The sequence below is a fragment of the Artemia sp. Qi Xiang Cuo genome, chromosome 11 (genome assembly GCF_049724085.1).
Source record: "Artemia sp. Qi Xiang Cuo chromosome 11, ASM4972408v1, whole genome shotgun sequence".
Taxonomy (NCBI): Eukaryota; Metazoa; Arthropoda; class Branchiopoda; order Anostraca; family Artemiidae; genus Artemia; species Artemia sp. Qi Xiang Cuo.
In genome coordinates this window covers 69,597,331-69,611,169 of record NC_142804.1, presented here as the reverse complement: position 1 = coordinate 69,611,169, position 13,839 = coordinate 69,597,331, and the positions used below count along the sequence as shown (strand labels likewise).

The following is a 13,839-nucleotide window of genomic DNA, read 5'->3' as shown; positions in this document are numbered from 1 at the left end:
TTTTTTCTTCATCCCAAACACGGGAAAGAAGTTAAAATATGGGTTCGGCTAGGGCGCTTCTACCGTACTTCAGTAATTCTGGTGATATGCCATCATTGCCTGCAGCCTTTCCGTTTTTCAAATTCTTTAGGGCCTCCTTGACTTCAATAAGTATGAGAGGTCCAGGACATATTCCAAGATCGAACAGTGGTTCTTCAGGGATATTTAAAGTAGCTGTGGGAGGCATCTGATTTAGTACCTCGCTAAAATGCTCTTTCCAGCGTCGGACTATGTCATCAGTCTGGGTTAATAAAATGCCATCTTTGCTTTCAACTTGGGTCGACGACGCCTTTGAAATACCCGCTAACTGCTTCGTTATGGCATACACAGTACGGCTATCTCCCCGTCTAGCGGCTGCCTCAGCCTGTTCGGCCATAGTTTCGAGGTAAATCCTCTTATCATCCCTGGTTGCTGCTTTGACATGCTTATGGAGACGCTTGTACTTCGCTTTCAGGTTATCTACATATTCTCTAGAACAAGTCGTGCTATGGTGATACTTATCAACGAGGATTTTGAGTTGTGATCTTTGATCAATAATATCCCAACTACTTTCAGATATCCACTGCTCTGTCTTATTCCTGTTGTAGCCCACAACTTCTTCTGCAACCTTTTTCACGGTTTATGCAATTTTTTCCTACTGACTATCAAGCGACACTTCGTCCCCTTAGAAGGGAAAACTTGTTTGACAAAGCTGTAGTATACTTTTGCAATACGTTCGGGTCCTGCAATTTCATCAAATTAAAGGTTTTCACTGGCCGCTGGGGCTTTGTCACAGTTTTTAGTTTCAGCTTGAACTTGGCAACAGCAAGTTGGTGATCGGAATAACAGTCGGCACCTCGGAAGGTTCTAATATCCTCTAAACATCGTCGCCTGTGCCTCTCAATTAGGATATGGTCTATTTCATTCCGTGTTACACCATCAGGCGAGTTCCAAGTATACATGTGAATCTGTTCATGTGGAAACCATGTGGCGCCGACGATAAGTTCATGAGTAGCGCAAAAATCGATTAGTCGCACACCATTGTCATTAATTTCCCCCAGTCCATGTTTACTGAGGATAGTTAGGGCATAAGAAGCATCACCTCCAATTTTAGCATTAAAGTCCCCACATACAGTCACAATATCATGATGACGTGTTTTTGCAACAACAATCAATAACGCGCGATAAAAGTCATCTTTGATTTGATCACAGGCATCATTCGTTGGGGTGTACACTACAATAACTGTCAATTTGGCCTGTAAAGTGGCGAAACGGGCACGAAGAATCCGCTCACCAATTGGCTCCCAGTCCACTAGGCATTTTTTGGCCCGATTACTTAGTGCCATTGCGACACCTGCTTCTTTTCTAGTCTCAAGTCCGGAATACAAGATGTGGTAAATCTCAGATTTCAAAGTCCCAAAACCAGTAAGCCTGGTCTCAGAAAGTCCAGCTATGTCAATACGGCACTTATCAAGGGTTCTCATAACACTGTTGAGTTTTCCTGGCTGTGTTTTAAAAGATCGATATGAGTACAATTTATTGTTATTTTTTTTAGACCAGGGCACTTCGTATAGAAGTGCCCTGGTTTAGATAGCCATTTTGTTCAACGTAGTTGAAAGTTCTGGAAATTAGGACTTTGAAGATGATAACCCCCCCCAGCCCTCAGGGTAAGGGTTGTAAGTAATGCCCTGGGGGGGCATATAAGGCTTTTATAGAAAGCGTTGTCGTAGAAACTTCAAAGAGGGCTCATTCGATTGGACCCTTTTTAATAGTCGAAAGTGATTTGAGAGCAACAAAACCCCTCTGACGCCCACCTTTTCCCCAAACACATCTAATCGAAATTTTGAGATATCCATTTTGTTTAACGTAGTTGAAAGTTCTTGAAATTAGTTCTTTGAGGATGACAACCCCCTCACAGCCCTTAACCTATTGATTTTAATTCATTCCCGGGGAGCATACACGGTGTTTATAGACAACATTGTTGTAGAAATTAAAAAAGGGCTTTTTCGATTGGAAATTGAAAGGGCTAGTGCCGTTTTTAATAGTCGAAAGTGATTGCAAGGCTTGAAATTTTTATAGTAAAGATCGATGTGAGCACAATTTTTTATTTTTTTTTCTTTTTTTTTAGACCAGGGCACTTCGTATCGAATGAGTTGTCTTAGGAACTTCGAAAAGGGCTCATTCGATTGAAAATAGAAAAAGCTGATGCCCTTTTTAATAGTCTAAAGTGACTGAAGGGCAATTAGTCCCCCTCCCACGCCACCTCTCCCATTTGCCCATTATGTTTAAAAACTAAATGTTGCCTTAAGATTAAATGAAAATGCACTGTGTTAATGCTAATTCCCAATAAGGCATCTCAGCAGTATCCCAAGAACGACTGAGGGTATTATGTTCAAAATTTCGGGGCTACTTCTGCTCTTAAATTTTAACCATATCAAAACAGCGTAAGTGTATCCAAGCTATCAAGGTATCAAGTTTTTTATTTCAGGTCAACTAGAGGAGGTATGAAACTAAATTAAACACTACTATTTGTGACCAGATTTTTAAAAGGGTGTATGTTGCTAAAAATTGCTGAAAATTTTTCTCCAGCATACAAATAGCAGGCCAAACTATAAAGTCTTAAAAAAACGAAAAAATATAAAGAATTATTTTCTTTTTCCCTGTAAAGACTATTTCAATATAAAACGAACAGAAATTAATTAAAAAAACTTTCTCCACAAAATAAGTTTTTCAAAGAAAAGTAAAGAACTCCATTAAACAAAAAATGAGCAAAAATAGAATCAAATAATCTACCAAGCGTGAAACTACCACAAGTTAGCATCGATAAATAAATGAAACCCAAAACGAACAGAAATTACAATAAATAACCGAGTCAAACCTCAAAACGAGCAGAAATTAACATGAGTAAGGCTCGAAACCCCTATGCCTTCCCAAGGCCAGAACATAATTTGCACTTTACTGAAAAAAATACAAATGAATGTGTATTGTCAGTTTAATATACATACACTGATATTTAGCAACCAAAATGTTAATATTATTTGATTTATTAAAGCTATAAAAGTAAAAACATTTATATTTTTTCAGTAAAGTGCAAATTATGTTCTGACCCATCTATAAGTCTGGTTTATCTACCTATGAAGAGGTGGATGGGAGGGACTGAAACTGAAGCCATAGAATAAAAAATATCAATTCAGACAGAGAAAAATGTTCAAATTTTGTTCAACAGAATGAAACTTAGCACACAAATCATTTAACATATTTGTTTTTTTATATTTCTGGTAAATTTACTAAAAAAAACTTAATGAATTTAAAAAATTTCAAAAATTTATTAAATTTGGACTCGATTCACTAATTTACATAACCTGTTTTCTTAATAATTGGAAAAACTATTATAGTTGCTTAAGTTTTTTAGAAAACTTGAACTTCTTTTTAAAAGCCAGCTTTTAAACAGCATTAATTAGAAAAAAAACTTTCCGAAAAAGAAGGTTTTTAACGAAAAGTAAATGTCCACATTAAACCTGAGATCGGCAGAAATAAATTACTATGATAGTTTAAACTCGCAACAACCAGAAATTACTATTAAATGATAAATGAAACCTAAAACAGACCCAAATTAAATAAACAATCATAGCAAACAAACATACAACAGGTATTAATATAAAAATAAATAAATCTTAAAACTAGTAAAACTTGATTACTAAAATCAAGCTTAAAACGAACAAAATCACTACAAACAACAGTTTGGCTACTGCCCCTTCCCTAACCGTAAAAGTAAAGCCTGTTGCGTCATCTGCGCTTTACTGAAAACGAATTACATTACAAATATCTTCTTCTGTACTTATTACAACGTTGAAAATAAAAATAAATTACAGTGAAATAAAATTTTGAGCAAAATTTAATTAAGGTAGCGAACAAATGATGTCCTTTGCATGACTTGTTATTGTAAAACACCCTGTTTATGGCTATCTGAAAAGCTAAACAATCAACATTTATTTTTCAAGGTGTTTTTAAAATTTAGTCTCTGGTTTTTCTTAAAAAAGACACCCTCGTGGAAGAACCTAGAACGTTCTTTTAAAAAATTTTCTTCTTCTTTTTTTAGCCTTGATCTAATCTGTACCGTGCTGGTGAATTGAGGCTTTGCCAGGGGAATACAGGACAGCTTCCCTGGGTGTCGCCGTCGAAAAGGGGCTCGTCCGACCGTCATGCTTCTAAAACTGGATTTGTTAATGTGCAGCCACTGGAACCGAAAATCCGTTAACAGAGACATCTTTCGTAATAGTTGAACATTAAAATTGAATTAGGAATGTATCGTCCAAATTTTTACCGCAAAAAAAGATTATTCAAAAGAAAAATAAAGTGGTTTTTGTCATAATTTCCGATAGTGACAGGTAAAAAAACCGCTGATTTTTTAGTTGTCAATTTAACGCAATAAGGGATATTTAACCCCATCTATCCTAAAATTGTCGCGATTCAGATTCTCAGTTGAATCACTAGGTGTATGTGCATAAGCAGGAAGCATTTGGATCTGTCGCACCAAAACTTTTTTTTATATATCTTTTTACAGCCCTGAAATATTTTTGGTACTTATGCATTATATGGTACACACGAAAGAAGTCAAGTTTGGTTAATGCTAATGAAATGGAATAAAATAGGGTGAAAATATAATAGTTTAGAAACTAATTTGGGCTATATATTTGCAAATTAGGGGCGGGGGAGCTTAGCATATATTAAATACCTAAAATAACCTAGGTACCTCCCCCCCTAAATCCCAAAAAGCAACAGTTTAAACATTGTAAACGCAATGAAAAACCACGCTATGCGATCCATTTATCTATTGCAAATACCTGTTTGACTGGTTTCCTTTAGCATTTCTCTATACAGTATATAGCGTCTTGTGCCAAATAATACATAAGTACCGTTTTTTAGATATCTGACCCCATCATTTACTGTAATTCCCCTGATGATCTGAGTGTTCTCAATGAGAATTATAGCAAAATGAATGATTTCTTGTTTTTTTTAGAGTTCCTGGTGTAACAAAAAGTTTGAAAATTACTATTAAGAAGATTAAATCACTTAATCGTGCTTGGACTGGAAATAAATAAAGGAGAAGAGGTCATGTTTGGTAGCGAGAAGATAAATAAGTTGATATGTTCTCTTACGTGGGTGGTATTAGTAGTAAAGATGGTGGATTCAGTAAAGATGTTAAAAGTAGAATAGCCTTGGCCTAGGGTGTTTTTTTTTTTACAGTTGATAAAAATCTGGAAGAACAGAAATATAATTATGCTTACTAAAATTAGAATAGTGGAAAAGCCAAAGGGTTTAAGTATGGCTCCAAAACGTGGGCTCTTCGAAAAATGGAGCAGGATGTGTTCGATATTTTCCATTGGAATTGTCCACAGATTCTTTTGGGTGGTCAGACTCGCCGTCTTTTAAACAGTAAGCTGTACGAAAAACTGTGGTTCTATGCCACTTTCAAGGGCTATAATGAGAGAAAAGTTGAGATGGCTAGGACATGTTCTGCAGATAAGGGATAACAAATTGCCAAAGATCGTTCCTTCCGGCCACCCATCTAGGGCTAAACGAAAAGCATTCCTTATTCCATCCTTAGCTATGTTAGCTTCAGGCAGTTTGATGCTGCAGTGAGTTATTGTAGCAGCAGTAGTTGTAGTAGTACCACTAGTAGTAGTAGTAGTAGTAGTAGTAGCAGTAATAGTAGTAAATATCTTTGGAGCTTGGTTAGTCACCTCTTGAGAGAAATTATAAATTTGTGTGTAGTGTTTAGATAGAAGTCCCTCTTTTGCAAAAGTGTATGCGACAACCCTTAAATCCGGTGGCGCTTCTAGGTATGAGCAGATGGGCAGCTGCCCCCGCCCCAATTTTTCTGACATCTGACATTATATTCCTTATATTTCATATTTTTACACTCCTATGGTATACCTTGCCCCCCCCCCTAGATTAAGAGGCCTAAAACCGCTACCGTTTAAATCTTGTCTGCCCGTCTGTTTTAGAGATTCCCTCCCAAGCCTCCCCCATGAAAAAAAGACTGTTGCCTATCTACTAAAGAGATGGATAAATTTTTCACCTGCACAATAAGTTTTATCATAATCATTGCATACACCTGAACTGGAATTATTAAACATTTTGGGTGGCGCAAAATATGAGGTTTAATTTGATTTAAATTGTTGAGTTTAATTGTTGAATTTTTGAATTTGATACGATGTTGATGTTGAATTTACCCCATCATTAATTGCCTTTTCTATATACATAAAAGACATCTACGAGGGTCCATTGATGACTCTAAAAAGGCATTACTTCCTACTTAAAAATTAAGTCTCTCCGCTTTTAAAATGTTAGTTTATCCTTTTCTGCCCAATACCCTTTTTTATGTAGTAAAAGCAAATTTTTCCTTAGAAATTCTGTGTTTTGATTAATACCAATTTTGTGTTAAAGAATCGATAACGAGTGGGAAAATAACTTGTGATTTATCGCAATCAGACCAGCGAGGGGGGAGAGGGATAAATTTACCGGTCATTTACCGGTCAACACTTAGATTAACACTCGCCGCTGCCCGATAGTGGGGGGTATCAATTAGGGTGGGGTCGGAGCTGTTCCTGGGTATGGGGGCAAGTGAATCAGCTGCCCCTAGTGCCGCAGCTGAAGGGCCCCTGTGGATGGGAGGTTACCCCCTTTAATAAAATTTATCACTTTAATTCGGCTAATTTTTCTTATATTTGAGACAATTTCGTTGTACTTCATTTAAGTAGAAGATCTATTTTGCAAGGTTCCACTTTCATAACACACAGATTTTTAAAGGTCATCAAAGGTCAGGACCCTCTAGAGGGAGAAGGAGTGAAGGAAAGTACTTCAAAATACCTTCCCGGGACATACTTTAGCCTGTAGACCCATCCCTGAAAGTTTCATTTTCCTAACCTAATCCCTTTCCAAGATAGCCAAAAGTAGCTAAAGTAGGATTATATACCATAATTTGGGATATATATTTGCAAGGGGGGGGGGAGGGTAAAGTGTGGTGAAGCAACAGTCAAAATGTGATAACTGCAATTATATTTCATAGCATATTATGAAGTAAGAACTGTTTTCTTAACATGTTTCCTTCTCAACAGCCCCAACTCTTGACTTGTACAAAGCTTCCTTATTAACGGAACAGTTAACTTGAAAACTACCGAACACATTTCAGTTAGTTCAAGCTTAATTAGAACTACGTTACATTATACTTAGTCACATTTTCGGGATTTCCCGTTGTGAAATAACAAATTGTGCCTTTTGCGGTTTATATTCATATTCCTTTAACAATTTCTACAGCTGTCAATCATATAGAAGAAAGACTCATTCAGAAAAAGACAGGAATTATTCACGTTAACTACGTCAGGAAGTAAATTTGCAATCCAATTAACAGCAAAACATGTGCATTCCAAGGATGTTAAACATCTGTATTTCCTGTACTCTGATTGGCTAAGAAGTTCAGGCCGCGCTAATATAAATACCATAGGAGCTCCGTAGATTTGTTCAGTTGTGTATCGAAGTTAGTTGAGAAAAGATGGTTAAAGCCGCCGCACTTGTTGAGGATTTAAATCTTGTTGTTAGATCAACGAAAGCCTATGAGAGAGTTCGTGAAAAAAGATATCTTACCAAGTTGAAGAAATTAGTACCTTTGCCGAAGAATAGAAAAGTTACTGAACTTGAGTTAATTCAGAATGCTATTAATTATATAAGTGATTTACAATGGATGTTGGAAGCGAAAAATCCAGCATTTAGAGGATGTTTCCCTAGTGACGGGAAAGAAAATTCTGATGTACTAATAGAACTAGGGAACGAACATTTAAGCAGGAGTGAAGATAGCAAAGGTGTGGCTATAAATGAGGTAGGTTTAAATTATTATGTCGGTAAATTTTTCGCAGTTAATATTATTGACTTACAAATAGAATAGACATACCACTCGATGTCTTTTTTTATGCTCTTTCCGAATATAATAATCATTTTTGTCTGAAATGAATTTTACCCCTACCCTGATAGGCTAGGCCTATATACCAATATGAACCTAGGCTAAGACGAGGTATGATAAAAATATTATAGTTTAGAAACAAATTTGGGCTATATATTTACACATTAGGGGGGGGGGGTAAAGCATAGCATGTATTAAATACGTAACCTAACCTAGGTACCATTTTTTGCCACTTTAACTCCACAAAACTAAAGTTTAAATAGTTGTCACGGAGTGAGCAATACCCCACTAGGCAGCGAAAACCTGTTTTTCATAGAGCATCTTTGAGATCTTGATGCTGTTCTTCTCGCGTGTTTACCGGACACTAAACAAGTACCGATTTTTATAGCAATTGAAAAATATTATCCTTTTTGTAAAAAAAAAAAAATCAGATTCCCCCACAATTTTCTTTGTATAGCCTACATCATCGATCCCTATAACAGGACCGATAAGGGAGATATAGATTGTTCGGTACTGGTGCGTTATACGGACACTTTTATATATTGCACAAGGAAACCAGTCACGAAAAACCCGTCAAAAGCTATTCTCAAGAGACAGCTATAGATAAATGACTGCAAAGCCGTGGTTTCTCAATGAGTTACAATATTCAAACGATTGTTTTTTAGGGTTTAAGGGAGGAAAAGGTACATAGGTTAGGTTACGTATTTAATATATGGTATGCTTTACCCCCCACCCCCTAATGTGCAAGTATAGGCTATAGCCCAAATTTGTTTATAAACTATTATATATTCATCCTATTTTATTTTCATTAGCATTAACCAAACTTGACTTTAGAAGTGTCCGTATAATGCACCAGTACCGATTGTTCTAACATGGTTCTTCCAAGCAGGAGCGGATCCAGGATTTTTTTTCGGGTGGGGGGTTACTTATTTTTGACTTTTTCGGGGGGGGGTTTACTAATTTTTTACTCAGTTTTCGACTAATTTTACTGATTTTACCTAGGTTTTACTAATTTTCGACTTATTTTCGACTCGGTCAAAAATTTCGGGGGGGGGGTTCAAACCGGGTAACCCCCCCCCCCCCCTGGATACGGCCTTGCTTCCAAGGGCCGTATTTCGACTTTGTACGACTAACTGGCGAAGAATCAAATATACAAAAATTGAAACTTCATGGTTTTAAAATGCACCTTCAATAGTTTGTTTGAGAGAATTTCTTAACTCTGTAATTAAAATCTTACCTGTTTCTCAAATACTTGGCTCTCTTATTCTTTGTGTTATGAACTAAGTGTTCGTTTCGGCTTAAAATACTAGCCAAATCCTTGAAATTTTGTTTTCAAGACATAGTGTTGAAAAAAAAAAGCAACTAACAAATTAGTAACTTTGAGATGAAATACTTTTATAGAATTCGTGAAAAAAAAAACACAATGTACTGTCTCATTTAAGTGACCTTCTGTTCAAGCTTGCGAGCTTTCTTATTGTCCTATGATATTATTGCACAATTAGCCTAGTATCAAATATCTTCTTCTTTTTAGAGAACTATTTAAAAGAAAGGTATAAATTTATATTTTTAGGGGGTTAGGTTCTGAAATTATAAAATAAGTTTCTTTTACCTGAATTTTTCTATGGAGGCTGATACGTGTAGAGATACGTATCCGTATAGGGATACGTTGTGTAAGATCATGATCTAATTATTAGCAGGGGTGCAATTTGCTAGGGGGTGGGGGGGGGCAACTCCCCATTCTCAGCTGAAATTTAGCGTCTTCGAAAATTTCGCCAAAACTAAGAGAGGCGGATATAATTCAACATATCAGTTTTCTTTAGTTTGCCTTTGTGGTATATACGGCTGAAGTTCACTTGGTCGTTTCCAATTGACCTGGGGAAATCTACTCCAATCCCTCCCCCCCCAAGGATTCGACGAAATTACGCCCTGGATTATTAGTTTTATCAAGCCAAATGATAAGTAAAGTAAAAGTAAGTACCCTCAGAATATTTTAAAACTCGTACAAATAAGTAAAGAATATGTTTGCTTGAGAATATCTTAAAAAAAAAACTTTTTTTTGAATATTTGAAGCTCCCATTTTGATTCGTTTAATCCGTTCTTATAATAAGGGAATATCTACCTGAGCCCAATTTTAATCCTAAACAACTGGTAACTTTGAACCGCTGTCTGACGGGAAGCGAATGTAGAGGCCCTGTGTATCAAACAAGACGACCGAATAATCTCTTAATATATTTGTTTTTTTTTTTGGAATAAAATACCAATAACATAATATTGTTATATAACAGAAATATTTTCCTTTAAATGATTTGAGAAAATTCGACTTTTTGCGAACTTTGGTTAGCTTGGCAACAATATTCATTGAAAAAATATCCTTCTAGCCCAACCCCTACATTTGCGTGCATTGGCATCCCTGATATAGGGGGAGGAGATAGTCCTATTTGAACCTTCTCTCTGAATTTTTGTCCAACTCTTAATTGCGTCTTGAAAAAACGGTACTTTTACCCTCTGTAAAACAATAAAACGTCGGGTAGTATATTTAAACAGTTCAGGCTATAACCTTACTTGGGAGTTTATTGATTGAATAAATTGATTGATTGATTGATAGATAACGTCTAGAAGAAAATCTTCTTGTGGTACCTTATCTCCCAAACAAAAGTCCTGGATCTGTTCCTGATCCCCCGTTTGTTTTAAGAATAATAAATAACGGTATAGGCTAGGCTATATCGTTTTTTTCACTGAGATTCTTCTCTTTTTTGGTTTTTTAGGCTATATTTTCAATTTACTTCGAAAAATCCCCTGATGTCTCCTTGAAACCATAACATATGTTCGTATGTTCGCACATATGCATGTAAATATGGTCAGCAACACTGGTGGATCCAGGGGGCCAGGAGAACCCCGGGTCCCTTAAGAATTTTCTGGTGCCCTCTTCCCCTGTTTTCTTTTTTTCACTCTTTTAGAATAAATTTGTCAATTTGGTCAACCATTGGCACCTTTTTCACATCGCTTCCCCGCCCTAAGGTTTTGCTCATTGGTACCCTTGTGGCATTGGGCCTCCCCCAAGATTTTGCTCTATATTCGCCCCTGGTCGGTAAATTGAATTATTCGCAATAATATTGCTACTGTTGGGACCATTACTAGTCAATAGCTCCAGCTCAGTTAATGAAGCGTTGAATACCTTTTAGTTTGAACTTAAAAATGGTCGTGGGTTTATCCAGCCATGAAATGATTATAGCCATGAAGAAAAAAAATTACTCACAAGGCTTTAGTTTCAAATGTCTCATTTTCAAACCACGTAAATGCTTACTTCCGGGAAGCTGTAGAAAAAATGTACCGTCATTCATAAAGCTTAATGCATACCTTCCTCGGGGCTGGTTCCTTATGAATGTAACAGTGTGATTCGGTATGCTAATTATTTATTTCGGAATGCATTTTTAATTGGAATCTTATTCATAAGCTCATCATGTTCAATTATTATTATTTTGTGTGTGTGTGTGTATGGAGAATCCAATTTTTTTGGTGAATACAAATTTCTGTTTGCAACTTCGAAAAGTTTCTCGACATTACGTGGGTAGGATTACATTCTGGAGTGGTCTTACTCATTCCTGGGGAAAGAGTTTTAAACTAAGGAAAAAGCATTATGAGATCAGAGAATCTATTGAACGGAATTTTGCATATCCTTCGGAGAGTCATATTTTATCTGCCCTAAACACACACACACAAATATATATATATATATATATATATATATATATATATATGTATATATACGTATATATATATATATATATGGAAATCGTGGTTTCTGCTCATGGTCCGGCCCAGAGGCCCTTACTATTTGTAACATATCTGGATTTAGGTACCTAGGATGTGTCTTTCTCTCTTTTACAGGCCATAGAGCGTTTTTGAGGATTAGTGTCATGTATTTACTAATGAATAAGGGACTTCGAGAGGATTTCAGGAATCGCAGGAGACGACTGAATAATATAAAGATATGATTATATTTTGGGCTTAGAAATGCATTACTAAGCATGACTTGGCAGAGGTGCGAATTCGCCCAAATGTAAAGAGAACGAGAGTTTTTTTTAATGAAAATAATAAAATGTTCTTCAAAATCAAGGAAGAGCCAATTTTTTATTTCGACTTTTCAGTATAAAATAAAATACCGTAGGCATTTTTGAAGTCTAGGGTGCTGATTACCTTCTCCAATTGGCACTCATGTGAGTAAGGATACTATACGGGGGATTGATTCCTAGATTTTTGAAAATACTAATTTTGGGGATTGTTTTTAGAAATGATCTTCTTTTATATTTTCTTCAAAAAAGTCGATAATCTACAAACTACCCTCCCCCATTGATTTGAAAATATATTTTGTCCCTTCCCCTATTTTCGTGGATTGGTGTCGTTACTTGTGACTTGATCATCTCCGAAAAAATCTTGCCCCGCTTATGTCAATTTAAATAAGAGCAAAATTTGTAATTTTTATTCTCTAAGTATTTTGATTGATGTCAATATCCTGGTTTGCTTCATACCTTTCTGTTGATTAGAGTCAACAACTTATTAGGTTATGATTAATAGTTTTTAGTTCTCTCATTAGTTCCTGCTGGGTCAGGACGAAGGTTCCATACTAAGTTAAATCGGCTGGATGTGTTCTTGACGGTTCGGTTTCTGACCCTGGGAGCAATTTTTCAAAGCTCACTTGTTTTTTGTGATTAGCCAAGTACATTTCAAATAGATTAGTTTGCGATAAAAATGTTTTTTGATTTTAAAGATTAGTTGACAGCTAAAGGGAAATTGTTCACGTTTAAGATAATTAGCAGGTAAAAAAAAGTAGTTTTTTTCACTTATGGGTACATTCTACATTTCACTAAATTGTCCTTCATGTCGCTTCGTATTTTGAATTGAAAAATATTAATCATACTTATTAAGATATAGTTGATTTTCGATTTTTCGGCCACATTTATTTTTATAACTGGGATATGCTGCACAATAGTGAAAAACAAGTAAGAAAAGATGCCCATTCTACCTACTACTGCTGCTAACAACTCATTGCAGCAACAAGCCGCATGAGGCCAATACAGCTACACACGCTCCTCATCCATCCCAATCTATTCAAAGCCTCCCTCTTTGCACCCACTCACGGAGTTCTCATTTCCCTTAAATATTTCCTTACGACATCCTCCCGCCCTGTTTGGCGATGACCTGCTTTTTGCTGGGCCCTAGGCGGTTGGCCGACAAGGACTATCTGCCATCTTTTATCCGCAGAAGGCGTATTAGCCATCTCAGCCTTTCTATCATTATATATCACGCCTTGTGTGGCTGTGTGTATGGCGTACGCCACTGTTTTTGGAAAGTGTGCAACGCCTTGAATAAATCATGCTGACTTTGCCGCTTAACTAATAGTTCTTGTCTTCCTTTCAGATCCGCTGCGAGGACGCAAATGAGTCATCAACACTATCTGCTGACGTGTCCATTTAATTACTTTCAGTGTAATTGCCTCGCAGATCTCCATGCCCAGATTTGTTGGGTATTATTGCTGTGATATGTACAGTCGTTTCAAAATTTGTTTCAAGAGTTTATTAATTTTTGAGTGTATCTTATTCATTTAATCATTACGATTATTATAAATATGGTTTTCAATATATTTGAAATGTTTTGTTCAACAGTGTCTTGATTTATATCGTCTAGTTCCAGCGGAGGTTAGGAATGGTGTTAATAGTCCAAGCATTTAAATTTAGATTAAATTAATTTTTTAATCTAGATGTTAAGGCATAAGAAAGGCACTTTTATGTATCTACATCATGGGATCAAGCTTCGCTCGGTGAAAAGAAAGGCAGATTTTTAATCTCTTTCTGAAAACAACT

At 36.2% G+C, this 13,839-nt stretch overlaps 1 protein-coding gene across 1 annotated transcript; it reads left to right on the top strand.

Annotated features, from left to right (window-relative positions):
* The first annotated feature begins 7,552 nt into the window (after positions 1 to 7,552).
* emc (Basic helix-loop-helix domain-containing extra-macrochaetae) lies at positions 7,553 to 13,638 on the top strand. The gene is made up of 2 exons (XM_089097370.1): positions 7,553 to 7,897; positions 13,397 to 13,638. Exons 1-2 carry the CDS (start codon positions 7,574 to 7,576, stop codon positions 13,451 to 13,453), a joined length of 381 nt encoding a protein of 126 aa, XP_088953496.1. The 5' UTR covers positions 7,553 to 7,573; the 3' UTR covers positions 13,454 to 13,638.
* Positions 13,639 to 13,839: the final 201 nt, after the last annotated feature.

What these genes read in the sequence shown, in the direction of transcription:
- emc (XM_089097370.1), top strand. Translation starts at nt 7,574, where the DNA reads ATGGTTAAAGCCGCCGCACTTGTTGAGGATTTAAATCTTGTTGTTAGA. An exon ending in AAGGTGTGGCTATAAATGAG is followed by an intron (nt 7,898 to 13,396) that starts GTAGGTTTAAAT and finishes TCTTCCTTTCAG; the next exon opens with ATCCGCTGCGAGGACGCAAA.